This window comes from Chinchilla lanigera, unplaced genomic scaffold (assembly GCF_000276665.1).
Source record: "Chinchilla lanigera isolate Chin_1 unplaced genomic scaffold, ChiLan1.0 scaffold00037, whole genome shotgun sequence".
Classification (NCBI taxonomy): Eukaryota; Metazoa; Chordata; class Mammalia; order Rodentia; family Chinchillidae; genus Chinchilla; species Chinchilla lanigera.
In genome coordinates, this window is record NW_004955438.1 from 20986287 (window position 1) to 21005991 (window position 19705).

At 60.8% G+C, this 19705-nt stretch overlaps 1 protein-coding gene and 1 long non-coding RNA gene across 7 annotated transcripts in view; one reads left to right on the forward strand and one right to left on the reverse strand.

The window, feature by feature from the left end:
* The first annotated feature begins 5145 nt into the window (after positions 1–5145).
* Positions 5146–19705, forward strand: part of Eml1 (echinoderm microtubule associated protein like 1) — a 146139-nt gene continuing 131579 nt past the window's right edge. For all 6 annotated transcript variants that reach the window (XM_005390419.2, XM_005390421.2, XM_005390420.2 and 3 more), the window contains exon 1: positions 5146–5331. In XM_005390419.2, the coding sequence (XP_005390476.1) occupies positions 5157–5331 (175 nt within the window). In that variant the 5' untranslated portion in view covers positions 5146–5156. The remainder of the gene's footprint in view (positions 5332–19705) is intronic.
* LOC102004322 lies at positions 15113–18482 on the reverse strand. Its single transcript, XR_001235152.1, has 3 exons — positions 18191–18482; positions 15524–16577; positions 15113–15436 (listed from the first exon to the last, which is right to left on the reverse strand). It is a non-coding gene; the product is annotated as an uncharacterized LOC102004322 (long non-coding RNA).

The following is a 19705-nucleotide window of genomic DNA, read 5'->3' on the forward strand; positions in this document are numbered from 1 at the left end:
CTGTCTGCGCACCTCTTAGGGAGGCGGCGCCACCCCGTAGAGCGGCCATAGGCGGCCAGAAGGGCCCTGCGTTGCAGACCCAGGACCCCGGCCCTGCGCTGCGTGTGGCCTTGGATTACGGCGGGGGGAGCGCCGGGGGGTATTTGAGGGCTCGGTGGGAGAGGGCGGGGCCTCCCTGGAGCGTCCTGGTGGAGCTGGGCACGCATACCCAGCCTGGCACCTGCTGGCGCAGTGCTGCCCCTCTTACCCAGGCAGAGGAAGGGTGGGGCCGCCCGGTGGGGAGACTGAAGCCCTCGGGTGGGGTAGGGGTGGAAGAAGCCGCCCCTTCCTCCCCAGCCAGGAGTGGCCGAGGGGCTGTGAGTCCAGGCAGCCCTTGTGCTCGGGCCCAGCTGTCCTTGGGGCTCCTCCGTGAGCTCTTGGAGCACGCGCTCTTAGGCAGAGGCAAACTGCCTTCGCCCTGCCTTCCTGACCCCTTGGGCCCCGGGCCAGGTATCCCCTCTCCTCTGCCCCAGAGCCCCCTGCCCACCCTGAGAGCAGTGTGCCCGGGTTTGGCCTCGGCTGTGTGTCACAGTCCTCAGCTCATCACGGCCCCCCAGGCAGCCCCTTCCTGCGGCCGCTGTCCTCTCTCCTTGTTCCCCACCCCCCGCCCTGCTGTGACCCCCTCGTGCCCTCTGCAGCCCTTCTCTGAGCTGCAGTCCCCACCCCACAAGTCCTTGGCCTTGGCCTCCTGCCATGGCGGGGCCTGGCTGCCACCAACCCTCAGCTCGGCAGGGGCCTAGCCAGGCCGCCCTGGGTCAGCTCCTTCCAGAACTTTGGCCACTGGCTTGAGCGTCCCCAGCGTAGTGAGCCTGGGTCTTTGGGTCACTGCTCCTCTGCACCTTCCCGGGGTGCAGCGCCTCGTCGGTGGAGACCTCAAGCTCCCGGCTCAGTCCGGCCACGGAGTCAGCATGCCAGTCCAGGGCCCTGTGCATGGTCCCTGCAGGCCTGGCTCGCCTCAGCACCCCAGACTCGGGCACTAGAGGGTAGACAATGGGCGGCAGAGACGAGACCCTCAGCCTGGCCTTCAGGGTCCCAGGGGTGGCCGCTGACAGTAGCACCTTCACGGCACGGGAAGGCCCGCTCTTCTGGAGGAGAGCCCTGCAGTGCCCCGAGGGGCCGCATGGGGGCGCCCGAGCGCAGCGCTCGCGGCCTGGGGAGCAGGCAGAGCTGAGGGCCTTCTGCACGCTGCGGGGCTCCCGGTCCCCGGGCCGGGTGAGGGGACGGGGACAGGTTGCAGTCGCCTCGACTGTCCAGACCCCCGTGGTCACCCCGCCCGCTGCCCCTTCCCAAGCCCGAGCCAGCGAGACACGTGGAGATTCTGGCTGCCAAGGGGGTTCAGAGGCAGCTCTCCGAGAGGGCGGGGTCCGGAAGGGGCCCCCAACCCTGCAGAGGGGCTGCGTGTCCACCTCCGGCCGGCCTGGAGGGGCTGGCAGGAGGTGGGCACTCCCTTCAGGGGGCCGGGGGTTCCAGAGCTGCTGGAGCTTGGGGCCGCCTAGGAGGTCCCAGGGGCCCTGCCCTGTCCAGGGGCCCTGCAGGAGCCCCAGTCGGGAGGCCTCTGCACCAGCTTCTCCAAGGACAGTGGCTCCAGTCTCTCGCAGATGGGAGGCGCCGCCCCCCAAACCCACGACCCGCACCCCGCAGCCCCCAGGGACTCCCTGAGCAGCTGGCCTGGCCCCCCAAGCTTACGTGCTGGCCGGGAGTCCGAGGCTGGGAGTGTTCTCCAAGGCCACCCACGCGGGGTCAGCTTGGGGCCCCGGGGTGTTTTGCGTGTGAGCCTGTGCGTCATGTGTGTGAATCGTGTGTGTGAGCCTATGTGTGCGTGTTTCTGTGTGTGAGCCCCGTGTGCGTGAGCCCCGTGTGCCGTCATGTGAGTTTCTCCGTGCTGCCATTGCCTCTGCGTCTGTCCCCGGGCTCTGGGGACGGGGTGTGACCCGAGCGCACTGCTCACTCAGGCAGCGGGAGGCCTGCTGGGCACTGCTGAGGTCCGGGCCCCGCAGAGCGGACTGTGTCTCCCACACCCCAGTGCCCAAGGCCCCGTGCCCGAGGGTGCGGTTCTGTCCTACATGACATCCACTGTCCTTCAAGCCATGGCCAGCGCAGCACGGGGCAAGTACCCGCTGCCCTGCCTGTTCGACGGGGGCCCCACCAGCAAGGAGACCCTTGCCGCCCCCCTGGGTGCTCCATCCCGTCACCCTGTCCTTCAGGAGCCCCAGTCCTGCCTCCCCGAATCTCTGCTCCGGGTCCAGCAATCTCACCACCCCGGGTGCCCGGCTCTTCTGAGGCCCCTCGTCCTCACCCCCAGGTCTCCACCTCTGCCACCCCCGGCCCCCTGCCCTTCCTTCCTGACCTGGGTGCCCTCATTCAAGCTTGGGGAGCCACCACACCAGGCTGTGGTGCCCCCTCCCAGTTCCTGTTGAAGCTGGCATATAACGGCCAGAGCTTCAGGGGCAGCTCCTGGCAGCCAGGTACGCACGTGCCCACATCACACGCACACCCCCCACGCATGTTTGTCTCCTGCACACACACACACACACACACACACACACACACACACACACGCACGCTCACCCAGGAGCACACATCACGTTACCACGCACACGTTCTCACACGCACACCCCCACAGGTGCCCACTGCCACGCACCTGCAAGCACACCCTCACACTCGTGCCCTGCACACCCACACACACGCAGCGAGCCACTCCCCCCGCCGTGACCCCAGGAACAGGGAGCGGAGCTGCTCTTCCTGTCACGTGTTCCCAGGATAAGGACGACAGGAAGGCCTCGGGGCCAGGGACAGGAAGGGAAGCCGGCCTTGGCTGGTCCCCTGAGGGGACCGGGACAGACAGACAGACGCTTGAGGCAGGCTCTGGGCCCTGGTGTGCACTTGGTCACAGCCCCTTCCTGATGAGAAACCCAGCTGGCCCGGGCTGGTCCCTGTCCCCCAGGAAGGCTGGCGGAGGCAGCCGGCTCCCAGATCAGCCACCAGATCCGTCCCACCCTGTCTGTGGAACTGCCGGGCGGCGGGCACGGTGAGAGCCCCGCTCTGCCGCCCACACTAGCGCGCATCCGTCACTGTCACCCGGGTTGGGCTGTGAGGCCGCTCTGTTCCAGGCCGGGCTCCTCCGCTGAAACAGCCCTTCCAGGGAGCTCCGAGCAGGACCGCAGGACACAGACCCCAGATGGAATCACAGGTCCTGCCCAGCGCTGGCCTCAGAGACTGTGTATGCCTGGGGGCAGGGACTCTGGGTCAGCACCAAGGGGGTGCTCCTGAATGCTCCCCAGTGTGGAAGCAAAGGTGCCTAGAGGGACCACAGTGTCCCCAAAGGTACAATGAGCAAGGCAGGGCCAGGGAGGCAGGTCCAACCCTAGGCTATGTCCATCTGCACCCTCCAACACCAAGGGAGCGCAGGCCCCCTGTCCTGCTCCCACCTCCTCCTGGGGAGACGCGGCCACCTACTGAGATCTGCACACTTTGAACCCTGCAGTCACCTCTGCTGTCTGTTAAGCTTCCAGACTGACCTCCCGGCCTTGCCCCTCAAGACTCCGCCCACTTCCCAGGCCCCTCCCACTTCCCCGACGAAGCTCCACCCACCATGCAGGTGGCACCCTGGGGGCAGCTGGCTCCTCTCCTTGAGACCCACCCCCCAGCAGTCTTGGGGTGGCTCTCAGGGTGAGGAGGAAGGAGGGGTGTACAGGTGGGAGGTGGGGCCAAGAACCCTGGACACAGCCCCAGGGCTGCTCTGGCTTGGCTTGGCATTTCTTTTTTCACTTAAAAAGCTGTTTGGAAGGACCCAGGTGACCAACAGTCCTGGTTTGCCCTGGACTAAAGGGGTTCTGGGGATGCATGCAGGCAAATCGCAGTGAAATAGGACCCCAAAGCCATTTTCTCCAACCCACCTGATGCTCAAGCTCCATCTACACCCCCAACCAGGGGCTCCGCCAGCTTGCACGCTCTCTGTGATGGTGAGCTCCATACCTGTCAGGACGGCACAAGCCAACCAAGGCGAGGACACGGCAAGCACCAGCCAAGGACACAGTGAGGTCAGAGTGGTAGCCGGGATGCCTGTGATGCCACTCTGCCCCGTCCCTCTTCTGAGGCTCCTGCCCCTCCTCCAGGACGCCGGCCTGAACACCTCCCTCCACAGGCATCTTTCTCCTCCTCTGCAGGGAGCGTGTCCGTCTCATCCCCTGCTGCGGACCCCGCCACTCTCCCACTGGGGCTTGCCCCTCTTTCCTTTGCACCCGCTGCTCCCTCTTGGTGGGCTACCCTCTTGCCCTGAGAAACTTCCCTGCCCTTTAACAAGGTAACTCAAGTGCTAGCCCTCCGGATTTCTCTGAGTGGAGCTCATCAGAAGCACTTCCCTCCCTGGTCCTGAAACCACCTTACTTCCACCAGGCTCTGCAAACCTCAGCCCCAGGGCCTAGAGGAGCCCAGGCCTGGGCTGGTACTTTCCAGACTCTGACCTATGTGGGGCCCTGGGTTGCTCCTGGGGCAGCACACAGCGAGTGCATACTCAGTGCTTGCACGATGTGTGCCCTTAGCCAGTATTTCCCCAGCAGTCCTGGTACCAGGCACAGACGCTGGCTGCCTGAGGGAGCCCCGCTCACCCCAGCCTCCAGTACCCAAGGAGCCCCTGAAGGTGTCCGGGAATGCTGCCAAATATCCCAGGCAGGGTCCGGCCTTCCTGAGACGTTAGAGACAGACAGGCTTCAGGTCCCCGCCACACCCCTAGTGCTGGCTCCTGGCCGGGGGGTCTCTTAACTCCGAGGCACTCGATGGTCAGAGTGAGAGAGATGGCAAGTGTGGTGGCACTCAGCCTGGCTCTGGTGCCATCCAGCAATCTGTGAGTGGCATCACTTAGTCAGCTCCTTCCCCAGTGCCCAGACATGTCCCTGGCTCAGGGTTGGAGCCAGTTTTGGGGATAGGGTGAGCGGCATTCTGCCCCCTCCCCCACCTGGGGTCCTGGTGACTGGCCAAGCACCCAGGGGTGCAGCGGCTTCTTGGGCAACATTCCGGGGCTGCCTGGAGAGGCCCAGGCAGGGAGGGCAGTGCCCAGAATTATCCACCAATCGCCTGGGCTCCTGGCACGGGAGCCGCTCTTATCTGCCCAGCCCGGCATGGGGGGGTGGCCAGGCGGGCCAGGCAGGCCGTTGCGGAGGGGCCGGACGCAGAGCAGTCCCAAGCCCTGCCGGGTGGGTGACGGCCACCCAGGACGTGGTGTGTCCTTGCAGGCTGGTGGCCAGCAGCTGCCCATCGGCCGCACCATGTCGGACGGCGAGGGCCCCTCTGCTGGTGAGTGGCAGTGCTATATTTACCCGCCATGGCCCCTGCTGCGGAGCCCAGGCTGCCGGTCGCCGAGGGCACGGGGCCCACGGGCTGCGGGCAGCTGTGGGGCTGCACCCTCTTCCTGCCAGCAGACGCCGGGGGCCGCAGCCGCAAGGGGGAGGGGCGTGACTTTTAGAGCCAAGTCCAACCGCACCCTGGCTTCCCTAAGGCTGGAGCAGGAAGCCTGCCTGCTCCCAGCCCTTCCTAGGCCGGGGGTGGGGTGGAGGGCAGGAGACCCACAGGGTACGGGGCCCTGGGCAGGAGCTGAACCCCAGGGTGGCCTCACGTGCCCAGGGCCCCTGGCAGTGCATGCAAAGGAGTACGTGTGACTATTTTTCTGGGGGACAGCAAGACGCGTCCATGAGGATTCCCTGTGAATCTGAGCCCAGGGACCCCAAATCCTCCGGGTTGGAATTGGCTGGGGAGCGGCGAGTGCCGATGTGGCCAGCCTCTGTGGCCTCCACACGTGGCTCTGCTCCGTCCGTGAGAGGCTCGGTGGGCACTGGCTGCCCGGCTCCTTCCTCTTGGAGCACTAGCTCCAAGATGATGTCCCTGGAGCCAGCTGCGGCAGAGTGCTGGGGAGTCTCCTCCGGAGGTGATGCTGGGGACGCGGAGCCGGGCTCCTCTGTCCAGCGCCAGTTCTTTCACTTCCAGGCTGGGTGACCCTGAGCAAGTGGCTTCACCTCTCTGAGCCTCCTTGTGCCCAGGTGGGGGCGGAGAGTGTGGTGGCGGGGCCCAGGGCACAGGTGGCTGTGAAAGCCCAGTGCCATGCTGGCTATGTGGCTGTGGCCCCTGGAGTGTTGCGGGCACCCCAAGCCAGGCATCCTGGGAGCTGAGGGTGGGGTGCTGCGGGTGCCGGCAGCCGGCCTGGGCCTGGCTCTGGGTGTGCAAGTGTGTGTGCACGTGTGTGTGTGCTGGGGGGAGGCGCCGCACCGGCAGCCTGGCCTCACCGTCACCCCGGTGCCAGTCACACAGCTGCCAGGCATTGCTCGCCAGGCTGCTGAGGCCGCCAGGGCCGGGGGAGCCGCGGACGGCCTTTCTGGCTGGCCGAGCCCCACACCTGACGCGGACCCGGAATAGCTCTCTCCCTCTACCGGGACGCGGCCCTGGTTTTAGCAGCTTGTAACGCCACCCGTGGGGAGGAGTATTTCAGGAAAGCCGGGACAATATTAGCCTGGTGGCGACGGCAGGCGCTGAGTGTGCAGCCTGGACACACGGAGGAGGAGAGGTGCCTCTCGGGGCTGCGAGGCAGGGCCTGGTTCCGACCCACTGTCTCTGTCCCGCCTGGGTCAGGGGCTCCGGGCGGCTCCAGGCTGCAAAACAGTGGCAGTGGCCTTTGTCTGTGATAACGCGGACTCCAGACTGAGCCTGGTGTGTAGGGATCAGAGTGCCCTGGGCAGAGGAGGACGCCCACTTAGCGGGGAGGCTCTGGCGGAGAAGGGGGTCCCCTGGAGGGCGTGGCCTGACGTCTGGGCCTCTCTGAGACCCCGGCCCCCCAGCAGGCTGCTGTGACTTCTGCTTCCTGTTTGGATCTGTGTCCACCATGGGAATGTTCTGTTTCCCCCCTCACCACCCATGTGACATTGGGCAGTTTTGCCTCAGCTTTCTCCTCTGTTGAATGGGGATAATAGTAAGACATCAGATCTTCAAATTGCAAGAAGAATTAAACAACCCGCTGGGTGTGGTGGTACACATCTATAATCCCAGCACTTGGGAGGCTGAGGCAGGAGGATCTCAGAGAGTTCAGAGTCAGCCTGGACTGCATAGTGAGACCCTGTCTGTGACCCAGAGAAGGAAGTCAGGGAATTCGGGTGTGCAGCACCACGCCGAGCTTTGTCCCAGACACAGCGGACCGTGTACCCCGTGGAGAGGACTGTGCGCTGTAAGGAAACTGAAGCTCAGAGGGGCAGATGACACGCGAGAGTCACCCAGCTGCTCGATGTGGAGCAGAAGTTGACTGAGGTCCCACACTCCATCTGCACAGGACAGGGTCCGGGAGCTCCCTGCATCGGGCGGGGGGCTGTGGTCACGGAGGCTATGTCTGCAGCAACGCCCTTCCCCTTTGGAGACAGTGAGCTCTGTGTCACCGCAAGCTGTTGGAAGAACGCGGTGCCTCCTCACGGCGTTGGGAAAGTCCGCAGAGCAGGGACGCAGCGGCAGGCAGCCGGCTCGGGGATGCATGGCCCTGGGCCCGGCGGGCGGCGGGCAGCTAAGGTTACCCAAGTCAGCAACGTATTTATAGCAGGAGTCGCCGGCCGGGTCAGAGTGTGTCCTTTACAGTCACCTGCACCCCATGCCTGGGGCTGGCTCTTAGGTCTGGGGGAATCCGGGGTGCATCATGTCACCAGACTCCACCTCAGCTTCCTCACCTGTCCAAAAAGAGCTTCCCTTGAGCCAAGCACAGCGGCACACGCCTGTCACCTCAGGCCTGGGAGGCTGACACAGGGGGGCCACTACAAGTTTGAGGCCAACCTGGGTTCCGTAGTGTGTTCAAGGCCAGCCTGAACTGCACAGCAAGAAGTTGTCTCAAAAAACCAAACAATAACGATAAATAGGGAGTCTCCTCCGTCCCTTGCTGGTGTGCGACAGGGTGCCCGCGTGCTGGCCCTGTCTGGCGACAGGGCTCCAGACGGGCTGGCTCCACACGTCCCGGGGCTGCTGATGGCCTCCTCCTGCCTCTGACCCCGAGGGGTTCCCTCTTCACTCCTGGCAGGAAGAAAATCCAGGCCCTGCCGGCGATCCACTGCCCTGGTGCTTGGGAAACTTTCCAGTCCGGCAGAGCAGCTGCACAGTTCCCAACTGCTCTTCTCAGAAAGATGGTCTGAGCCCCGAGTTCAAAGTCCTGCTCTCTGGCCCTCGTGTGGCCTCAGGCAAGCCACTCACCCTCTCTGGGCCTCCCCAGTGAGGTGCTTGCCCCATTGAGGCGGGCACGGTGATGGTGGAGCCCATGCTGGGCGTATTGCTCTTCCCTGTGACTTCCTGATGGAGGTTCATAAGGGGGAGGCCTGGGCTCCCCCAGACGCCCCCACACACTTGGATGCTCAAGGCCTGTCTGCCTGGGCTGGGGCTGGGCCTGAGGACATCGGGGCCGCCCCACAGCTGCCCAGCCCCTCAAGGCTCCTGGAGCCCTGACTTCTTGCCCCAGGCTGCACCATGGACAGGGCAGCGCCTTCCACCTCTCATGTCCCAGCACCCCGGCTCTCATCCGGGCTCTCTAGGCCTCCTCAAGAGGCGGTTCTGCGTGACGTCACCGTCCCGAAGGCCGAGGCAGGGGTGGCCTGGGCTTTGTTCTTGAGCTCACTGGCTGGCTGCGCGCCATCTCCCCAGCCGGGGAGTGTCTCTGCAGGAGGGATGCAGACACTCTAGTCAGGCCCTGCTCTCAGGGAACTCTCTGGAGAGGGCCCCGGGCCAAGGCCTCTTCTCTGCCCGCTCCTGTGCAGCAGGGCTGTGTGATTCCTGTCTTTCTGGATGGGCACCTTCACTCAGTCTTCCTCCCTGGGGCAATAGGGAGCCACTGAAGACCTTGGAGCGAGGGGAGTGCCTGGGCTCTGGGGAGCTCATGGTGCCTCCTCCCAGCCAGCACCAGCTCCAGGCTCTGTCTGTCGGGTCCTCAGGGGCCCTTATGTGGGGTGCAAGAAATACAGGTTAGAAGCTGTGGTATTAGGAATTCGACTAGGAGAGCAGGACCTAGTGGCACATGCTGCAATCGAGGCACTCAGAAGGCTGAGGCAGGAGGATCGCTGCAAATTGAAGGCCTGAACTACACAGTGAGGAAAGGAATTCAACTGTGAAATGGGAGATAAGGACTTGGGCTCTTTTAAAGTGTTGGGTCAATTCAAATTAAGCATTCTTGGGACAAAAAGCAGCGTAGGTTTTAGTAGGGCCGGGGATATAGCTCGGCAGCACAACACCTACCTGGCAAGTGCAAGGTTCTGAGTTTGATGCCTGGTATCAAAAAAAAAAAAAAGATAGGTTTTATTTTTAAAAAGGAGCTAAGCTGCTGGCACTTGTGGCCACTTACCTGTTACTTTTCTCGATGCCATCTGTTAAAATAAAAGGTGGAAGCTGGTTTTGGAGGCAGGGGAGGGATGCCGGTGAGCAGCCACGTCATGGTTTCTCACTTTGCATTTGTTATTTCAAATGTTTGCATTCACCAAACGGCCTCTCTGTTGCCGCAGCCTGGACTCCGAGCCGGGGCGGAGGAGGCTCTGGAATAAACAAATCTTAAATCTCGGTCAAAGCCACGGCGGGGTTCCGCCCTGCACAGAGCCGGTTCCTGTGTGTCCCCTGTTGCTCCCCCTGGCAAAGGCAGGCCGTCACCAGGCTGGGCACCACAGGTTTCCACCAAGAGGTGGACGTTGCTGTGACCGGCGAGTCCTCGGCGAGCAGGGGTCACACGGCCACACCTGGGGAGGGGGCGAGAATCGCATCCGCCCGTACTTGCTTCCTTCCCGGTTGTCCCGTATAATGAAGTAGCCCCTTTCTTTTTATTGGGATGGGTTTGCGGCACACAGTCCCCGAACCTCTTGGGTTATGGGCGCAGACACTGTCACCTTTGCTTTTTATTTTCCTTCCCCTTCCGCCCTCCCTGATCCCCGATCTCTGCACCATGTCCTCGAAATCTTCCTTCCTGTTTCTCTCATCTCCCTTTCACTTGCTCCAGAAATGATTTCTCGCTCAGGCTTCTCAGAAAGGGAGACGGACAGCACACACTGTGTGAGCTGTGGTCAGCAAGCGCCCAGACTCACTGCTGTGATTTCCCGGACGCAATTCACAAAGCAGGGGCCAGGTTCCCAAACCGTCTTCCTCTCCCACCGCGCATTTAAAAGCACAAGAGCATCCCCTCATTCGGAGATGGAGGCTGAGGCGGACCCCGTGGCTCAAGGGAAGAGGGCTGAAGTAGACCTGAATCTCACCGGCTTTGGGTGGGTCCCCAGCAGCGAGATTGCTGGACCTGGGCGGGGGTCTTTGTTTAGTTTTGGGGGGAACCTCCATCCTGGTTTCCATGATGGTGGAGCGGATGTACAGCCCCCCAGCAGCACGCAGGGCCGTTCCTCCACTTGTGGCCAGCACTGACGCTGTCTTTTTGAAGGTGCCCTTTCCAGCAGGTGTGAGCTGGGGCTCGCTGAGGTTTCAGTTTGCGCTTCTGTGATGATCACTGATGTTTCGCATTTTCCCATAGACCGATGGCCACTTGTGCGCCTTCTTTGGAGAGACATCTGCTCCAGTCTTCTGCTCATTTTAAATTGTATTATTTGTTTGGTTTGCGTACCTAAAACCTCTCCTTGACATTTTCAGGGGACCACTCTAGGACCTCTTGGAGATACCAGAATCCATGAACACTCACACCTCTCATATAAGATGGTGCAGTATTTACCCAGGTGTGGTAGTGCATGCCTGTTATTCCAACACTCAGGGAGGCTGAGGCAGGAGGATTGCAAGTTGGAGCCCAGCCCTAGGAACTTAGTGATTTGGCAGGATCATGTCTCAAAAAATCCAAAAAAGGGCTGGGGATGTAGCTCAGAGGGACAGCCCTGGGTTCAATGTCCCATATGCAAACAAATAAATAAAACAGTGCATTTTTTGCATAGAACTTACATACATCCTCCTGCATACTTTAAATAAAGAAAGCTTATTTATAATACCTAATGCAAAGCTGTTATAAATGTGTTGTATGGGCGGAAATGACAGAGGAATGTATCCTAGGCCTAGCTCATAGCACATGGCAGCAATAACCTCACATTTTTTCTAATATTTTCCATCTTTGATTGGTTTGATCCATAGATGCAAACCCCACAGACAGAGGGCTGACCAGAGCTTGCAAATATTTTCTCACATCCTGCACATTATTGCCTCTCCTTGTTGACTGCTCCCTTTGCTGTGAAGAGATCTTATAAGAAAGAATCCTTGCTGGACATGCTGGTACACACCTGTAATCCCCGCACTCTGGAGGCTGAGGCAGGAGGATCACCAAGCATTTGAGGCTGGCTACACAATGAATTCAAACCCAGCCTAGACTATATTGCAAAACCCCATCTCAACTGCCCCCAAAGTCCCTACCCAGTCCTTACCTTCATGCCCATAAAGAAAATGCAGCATATTACACAAAGGAATATTATTTGGCCATGAAAAACAAAACCCCACCCTCTGTGACATAGGGGAATGTGGGGGACACTGTGGGTAAAATAGCCAGGGGCAGAACAATAACCACTGTGTGACCTCAGTCGTGTGCGGAGCGGAGGAACGCTGATCCACTGAGGCAGACTGGAGTGGCAGCAGCCAGAGCCTGGGACAGACAGGGAAGGTCTTGGATAAAGGACACACAGCTCCGGTTAGACGGAACCAGGTGCCAGAGGTCATGGCAAGCAGCTGCAGTCAGCGCCGCCACCCTGTGTCCTGGGAAATGCAGAGTGGATGAGCTGGATTGAACTGTCCCACAGCAGGCAGAGACGCCAGAGCCTCCCGTCACACACAGTAAGATCATCCAGTGTTGTGGGTCAATTAAAAAGATAAAGTTTAATCGTTTGGTTTTTTTTTTTAAAAAAAAAAAAAACAACAACAAAAAAAACAAGGTCTCACCGTGTAGTTCATGGTCTGGGGTGAACTCACTATGTCACCCACGTCGGCCTTCAACGTGCAGTGATCTCCTGCCTCAGCCTCATGAGCACTGGGATTAGGGGCACATGCCATCACACCTCATGTAAATTGTTTTAAAAAGAAGATATTAGACAGACACAGATAAAGAGGGAAACTGCACAGGGACAAAAAGAGAGGCCCTCAGGGCTGGGGATATATCTCAACGGCACAGCACCCGCATGGCAAGCACGAGGTCGTGAGTTCAATTCCTGGTACCGGAAGAAAACAAACAAACAAAAAAAAAGAGAGGCCCTTGTGAGCCAGGGGGAGAGGACGAAGGAACCGGCCCTGTCAGTCTCAGAACTAAGAGAAAATGAACTTTTATTGTATAGGAAGAAAAGTCTAAACTAGACGTAGCAGTGCACGCCTGTAATCCCAGCACTTGGGAGGCTGAGGCAGGAGGATCGCCAGGAGCTGAGGTTAGTCTGGGCTATGTAGTGAGTTTAATGCCAGCCTGAACCACATAAACCCTATCTTAACCTTCCCCAAAAAAAACACATAAAAAAGAAAAAGGCACACAAATAAATTTCTGCAGGATTTAGTCCACCAATAAGGAAAAGCACTGGTAAGAAAAACATTACCTGCTAATGGCCAAAAATTTCTATTTTTAACTTGCTAAGGCTGAAAAAAGGGAGTTGGGATGGGTAGGCTGCGGAGCCCAACTATATGTGTGCACCTCAGACCCCAAACGTGGCAGTAAGTTTAGAAGGAAATGGTTATAAGAAAATATCAGCAAACTCCCTTTTATTCATGGCGGAGATTGAACCCAGGGCCTCACACATGCCAGAAAAGCACTCTACCACTGAGCTACAACCCCAGCACTATGTATAAGAAGAAAAAAATTATATTTTACTTTGAGACAATGTCTAACTAAGCTGCCTGGGCTGCCCTTAAACTTGTGATCCTCCTGCCTCAGCCTCCCAAGTAGCTGCGCCACTGCCCTTGGCTAAAAATATTGGGAAGCTTTAAAAAAATCTCCGTGGAGTCTTTCTTGTCCCTCTCGTATAACCAGATGCTATTTTCCTGTTCTGATGGCACCATCAGTGACCACCCCATGCTGCTTCCACGGAGCACAGGGGGGCTGCATTTAGTGAGCGTTCACAGCCACCTGGGGGCTATGCTCTGCACTGGTTCTTTTGTGGTAGAAGCCCGGGTTCAGAACCGGAGTTTGCAGACTGGAGCCCCGGATCACTGGCAATGCACCGGGTTGGCGCCAGGGATAGAACGCTCCTGCTGTCCTGATTCCAACCTCTCTGCCGAGCTGTGTGGACGCCGCTCCACCCACTGTAAACACATCCCGGATCCCGCCTCATTTATTTCGGGTGGAAAAACATGTCAAGCTTCAGCGCAGCTGCCGTACACACCCTTCCTGCCGCTCCCGGGATGGCCAGGCCGGCATGCAGCTCGGGGTGGGGATGAAGGGGTGCTGTGGGTGTGGTGTCCACCAGCTCAGCGGCTGACGGGATGCAGACGCCAGGGCTTCTTCAGCCATTGGTCCCTGCCATGGGACTTCCTCCAGGGTCCGTGGCACCCGTAGGGTTCGTGGGCTGGTGGTGCTGAGAACTTAACAGGAGTGCAGGGGCCACAGAGACAGAGGCTCCCTTCCCCAAGCTCTTTCACATGCACGGCTCCCTCCACACCACTCTTGCAATCAAACGTTATTGCTCCAGTTTATAGATGGGTAGACTGAGGTTTGGAGCAATCAAGAGACTTGCTCAAGGCCAGGCAGCGAGTAGCCAGGAAGCAGTGTACTGTCCCCAAGCTGGCACTTTCTCTTGTGCTGCTCCTTCCCATGGGGACACGGGGGGGGCAGCACGCTGGGCAGGGCTGTTCCCAGGAGCAGATTCGCCCTGGAGGTCCTTGCAGGGTGGCGATGCCAGGGGACCCTGGGGAGGAGCCAAGTCCCTACGGACACGGCCTCAGCAAGTGCGCTGCCTGTGGCAGGCCTGTCATCGTCCAGTCCCGGACAGCGGTGTCAGTGCAGAGCGACGCATCTCGCCTGCAGCCACCGGACGCAGAGGGACCTGCAAGGGCCCAGCAGGCTGTCCGAGACAGTTCCCCCCACTTGGTGACAGCAGTCAAGCTGGGGTGTCCCGGTCCTGCTCCCCAGCCATGAGGCTCAGCCACTGCTGTGGCCCGGGTACCCGTTCCTCCCACGCGCTGGGGAGGCCCCGCCCAGGCCCCAGGGCTCCAGGCCCAAGGGACACAGGGCCCTGCCTTCCCCATGGGGCTGCCGATCTGTGCTTGTCACAGCCCTGCCCGAAGACTCTGCTCCCCAAAGCCCAGACCCCAGGATGGGCTCCTCACTCCTGGGAGATGTCCAGGAACCGCAAGGCGGGGCCCAGCGCTGCCCCAGGCTTGGAGCCTGTGCTCTGCCTTCCTGCCTCAAGTCTGCTCCCTCCCTAGGATGCGAATGGGGCCATGGGGTCTCCCCCCAGGACCGGGGCACTCGGGGAGGGCGGCTGCATCTCGCCTTGGACACCTGGCTGGGTCAGGCCAACAACAACCTCAGGCCCCAAGCCACCTGCCTTTTCTCTGCTATTTCATCTGTGAGCTCGCTCAGACACGGCGGCTTAGCCAAGGCTTAGCCAGGGTGGGGGCCGCACTCAGGGATGTCCGCGCCGCCGGCTGTGATGGCGTCAACACCACACTCACGTGTGGGTGCCCGGGGTGAGGCCCGCTCACCGCCTAATGAGTCCGCCTGGGGCACACCAGGTCCGAGCTGTGGCTGCAGCCAGGGCCCCCCAGCCCCTGCGGGGTCTGTTGGGGTGGCCTCAGCCCCTGGCAGAAAGGGACTCGTCCAGTCCTGAGGATGGCAGCGCTGCTCCTGGACAGCTCCAGCCGAAGACCCCAGGGTCACACGGGTGGGACACAGGGAACACCAGGGACACTCTTAGCTGTGGGCGCTCAGGAATAGTCCGGGGTTCCCATCCTAGCTCCATCGACTTTTATTTATTTATTTAGGTCACAACTTCATGGAAGTATAATTCACATGGCATATGATTCTTCCATCTCCCATCCAATGAAAAAGTTATTTTTTCATTTATGTATTGATCGAGACAGGGTCTGACTATGTAGTTAGACTGACCTTGATTTCACTAGGTAGCCCAGGCTGGCCTCCAACTCGGGGTGATCCTCCTACCTCAGCCTCCAGAGTGCTGGGCTGGCAGGTGTGTGCCACATGCCCCCGCTGGGGTAACAATTCTGAGGTTGTCCACCGAGTTGCCTGTGTCAGTACTTCATTTCTTCCTCCTGCCAAACCAGATCCGTGGTATGGACACGCACATTCCCACGGACCCACCCGTCAGCGGATGCACACTGCGTCATTCCTCTTCCTTGCTGTCAGGACTCGCCGCTGTGGCCCCTCCGAGCGAGCCGGTTTCCTTCCCTCCGGGCCTGTCACAGGTGAAGTGGCTGGGTCGGAGAGTTCGTAGCTCTATGTGGAAAGTTATTTTTTGTGTGTGGCGCTGGGGATAAATTTAAGACCACTGCATGGAACCCCAGTCCCACCCTGCTTTTTCACCTCCGAGGCAGTGTGGTTTTTATCGAGGTCCTCCAATCCGAGCTTTCTCTCCCTGTCCTGGAGGAGCATCATGGGGTCATGGGCAGGGCCTTGAGAGGTGATTGGGTCACCTTCGGGTTAGGAGGCGTGGTCTGCTGGAAGAGGCGGCGCTGTGGGCGTAGCTTAAAGGGGTCCCCTCCCTCCCTGGCTCCGCCCTTCTCTCCTGCTTCCGGGACGCCGCGGTGGTGAGCTCTCCTCCGCCACACCTCTCTGCTGTGCCACCGGAAACGTGAACAAGAAACTGAAACGTGAGCCACAAGAGCCCTCTCCTCCTTTAAACTGCTGGTACCCCTATTTGTCCCGGTGACAAGAAAGTGACTAAGATAGGCGAAGTGTGGCTGGGCTTGAATTTGCAATGCTCCTGCTTCAGCCTACCAAAGTCCAGGGATTACAAGAGTGTGCCACTCAACCTGACTTTGTTATAGCCTTTTGAAGACCCATCTGCTGTCGTTCCGGTGGGCACACACATGACACTCCCACCAGCAGTGACTGTACGCCCTGGTCCTCTGCCGCTCCCAATGCTGGCCGCCCTGGTGGTTGTGAGGTGACTGTGACTTTGATCTGCAGCTCCCTAGTGCCTAGGGTGCTAACCTTCTGTGGGCTTATTGGTTACTGCCTCTCAGCTTGGTGACTTCAAACCTCATTTTTCCCCTCCGTAAAATGGGCACAACAGCAGCATGGTGAGGTTCAGCAACCTGCCCATCAGAGAAGGTGGCCAGTACCGGCCCAGCTGGGGCTCTTTCTCCTGACCCCTGGGGCCCTGCAGGGCTGTGGCTGGGCTAGCAGAGGGACACGGTCTCAGTAACACTCAGACATATGCCCGTGTAAGACAGGCCCAGCCCATCACTGGGCACTTGTTGAGGGGCACTGTAGGTTCTTAGGAGTTGCTGGGCCTCTGCCTCATGGGAGAGCTGCGGCACCTGGCTGAGGTGCAGATGGTCAGGCTGATTGTGTAGCGGCCACCTGAGCCGAGGGAGGTGGCGGATCGCAGTCCCGGGGAGCGCGTCAGGCCGCCCTGTGGGAACAATTGGCTTTCTATTCTGGAGCCGCAGGAGTCGCAGGGAGGCCCGGACGCCCCGTGTCCAGCCGTCTCCTCGGGGAAGGCAGGTGGCATCCCTGGGCGGACTCCGGCACGGGGCAGGGGGGTGCGGTGGGGTGTTGGACCCCGGCCCCTAAAAGCAGACCTTGGGCTCGACCACGCGCTTGAATTGGAGAAAGAGTAAGGGAAGGGGGCGGAGAGCTTCCGGGGAGCCTGGCTTCCCGTCGTGGGGTCTGTCACCCCGGAAGGCGGGCCCTTGGCCTGCGCAGTCTGCCGCTGGTCAGCAGATGTTTGTTGAATGACACACATGCCACCCCATTTTACACGGGGAGCTTGAGCATCTGAAGACTGTGGTACCCTTGGGGCGCAGGAGTTTCTGGAGCCAGTTCCCACGGATTCAGGGGGACAACGGCACACCCCAAATGCCGCTCCCCGTGGACAACAACCGGAAACTCTCCCTTCCCGGCCCCTCCCTCCCACCCCTCCCAGCTCCACTGAGAGCCAGGGTCCCAAGCTGCTGCTGCCCTTGGGCCCCCGGGCCCCAGCTGGGCTCCGTGGCTGGTGACCTCTTGGCTTTCAGGCGGCATTTAAGGAAGTGATTTACGGCCCTGAGAAAACAGGGTCTGTGGGAGAACGGGACGGCCAATTCCAGGGTGAGGAGCAGCTGCCGCCTCTCACAGATACCTCACAGCCGGGCACTGTGGCGCACGCCAGTAATCCCAGATCTCTGGGAGGCTGAGGCAGGAGGATCCAAGGTTTGAGCCCAGCCTGGGCAACTTAGCAACTTAGTGAGACCTTGTCTCCGAATTTAAAAAAAAATAAAAAAAAGTCTGGGCGGTAGCTCTGGGTTCAAACCCTAGTATCACAAAAAAAAAGGAAGAAAAAAGCTTCCCACACATTAGCACAGCGTTTGAAAACAGACAAACCCAGATAAAGCAAGAAGCCCGAAATGAGTGGGTGGCGGGAGATACCTCAGGAAATCACACAGCAGGAGATGCCAGTGGAGACAGGACGGCCTTTGACCTGAGAAAGAACCCTGGCTGCGCCCCCTGCCCTGTCCTCTGGGGGCTGACCCTGCCTGACTAAGCCTCAGTTTCCCTGCTTGCAGCGGGAGGCCGACCTCAGGACCCCAAGAGGGAAGCAAGGCAGGGGGCAGAGCTGGGGCAGCACCCGTGGGGGGGGGCGGTGCAGACAGGTGGCGCTGACACTTTGCCCCAGAGAGTGGCCAAGATCTGCCACCACCTGTTTTACGACGGGCATTTCCGGCTCAGCCAGGCAGCCCCGGGCCCTGACCCTGGGGAATTCGCTGTGGATGTCCTGGCCACACCCCACCACCCGGAAACCCCTACTCCCACCCACCCTGGCCCCTGCCACTCTCTGGGCGCGCTCTGCCCCGTCCCCTCCCTGCCCTGCCATGCTGTCCCTCTTCCTAGGGAGCCCGGTTGTCCCCATCAAAGCCCTCGTGCGCTATCCTGCCCCCTGTCCCTGCGGAGAGGGGCTGTGTGTGGCCAGAGGCCCCACCACCACCACTGTCACCCCATGGGGCCCCGCCCACGTGGCCGCCGGGAGCTGGCCAGCGTCTGAGTCACCTGTGTGCCCTGCTGTGGGCGCAGGGCCGGTGTCCAGCGGCAGTGACGTGACCTGTGTTGCTGCTGGCCGTTGTTGCTGCCTTGGCCTTTGGGAAGTACCCGTGCAAGCAGCCGTCGGTCCGCTCCCCGCCCACGCCGGTCAGCGAGGACGGCTGGTCATCCCTGCCTTCCACGCTGCTGCCCCGAAAGGAGGAGAGGCTTTGCTGGCTCACCTCTCGGCCCAGGGTGGTGCCCAGGCAGGGCAACACACACAGGGCGCAGGGAGCAGAGCTGCTCTGGCAGGCAGGCAGGAAGAAAGCGCAGAGGAGGAGTCCGGAGGGGGAGGGGCCCTTCTGGGCCCCACCCCAGCGCCCCGCCTCTCCGTCAGACCCCACCTCCCCACCGGAAGTCAGCATTCAACTTTATGATCAGATCCCAATCACCCCTGAAAGCCCCACCTGTGATCACATGAAGCTTTGGGGGACATCTAGGTCTGCCCCATAACTGCTCCCATTTCACAGACAGGGACACTGAGGCGCACGGGTTGAGCGGCACTCCTGGCCCTGCTGTGCATCTGAGACCCTCCTCAGGGCCACCCTCTGTCCCTGAGGCCTCCTAGATACACCCACATGTTTCCAGATCATCCAAGGGGAGGGAGGCGCTGTTGCTGGCCCACCCTCCCTGGGGCTGAGAAAGAAGTCCTTCCTGTGCCTTGTCCGTGTCTGGAGTGCCGACCTGGGGAGGCACGGACTTGTGCCCTCACTCGGCTGCTGCTTAGGACATCGCCCTGTCCTGCCTGCCGCAGTGCCAGTGGCTTGGCAGAGCCTGCGGGCGAGCAGTGCCCAGCGGTGCTGGGTGTGCGCCTTGGGGCCTGAGTCCTGTAGGGCCTGGGGGCTCCGGGAGGGCCAGGATGTGGCTCCCACATGCCCCTGGGCTGGCCGCAGGATGACCTCGGGCCGCCTGGGGTGGCCTTGCAGCGCGTCCCTTGCTGTGAGCTCTGTAAGTGCGTGGTGGAGTTGGCGTGCGGCGTGGCCGGCAGGGTCTGCGCGGGCATGGCTCCTTCCTGCCCCGCGGTGAGGACGGAGTCAGCTTGGCCCAGGCCCGGAGCACGGAGCGCAGGTACAGCAGCGTGTGGCTTGTGCCTGCTGCACGACCTGTTTCCTGGCCTGTCACTCAGGACACGTAATACGCACCAGGGGTGCCCAGGCTGCGGGAGGGGCCCCGCCCAGCCCCGGTGACCCCGAGACAGCAGGCACCTGCCTCTCAGTGCAGGAGGGACAGCTGGCCAGGAGGACAGGCTGTAAACCTGAGCGGCCGTCACCCGCGGATGCTTTGTCTTCCTTTCGCCAGGGAGCGGCCGGCTTCCCGCTGGCTCGGTTTCGGGAACAGCAGGCCTTTGTGTCTCTTTCGGGAAGATGGGTGCTCAGGGGACAGCCCGGTGCTGGCGTCTTATCTTTCTGGCAGAGCCGGGCCTCTGGGCCACGTCCCTGCTGCCCACCGGAGGGAGGCATAAATAATAGAGGTGGCACTGGGCGC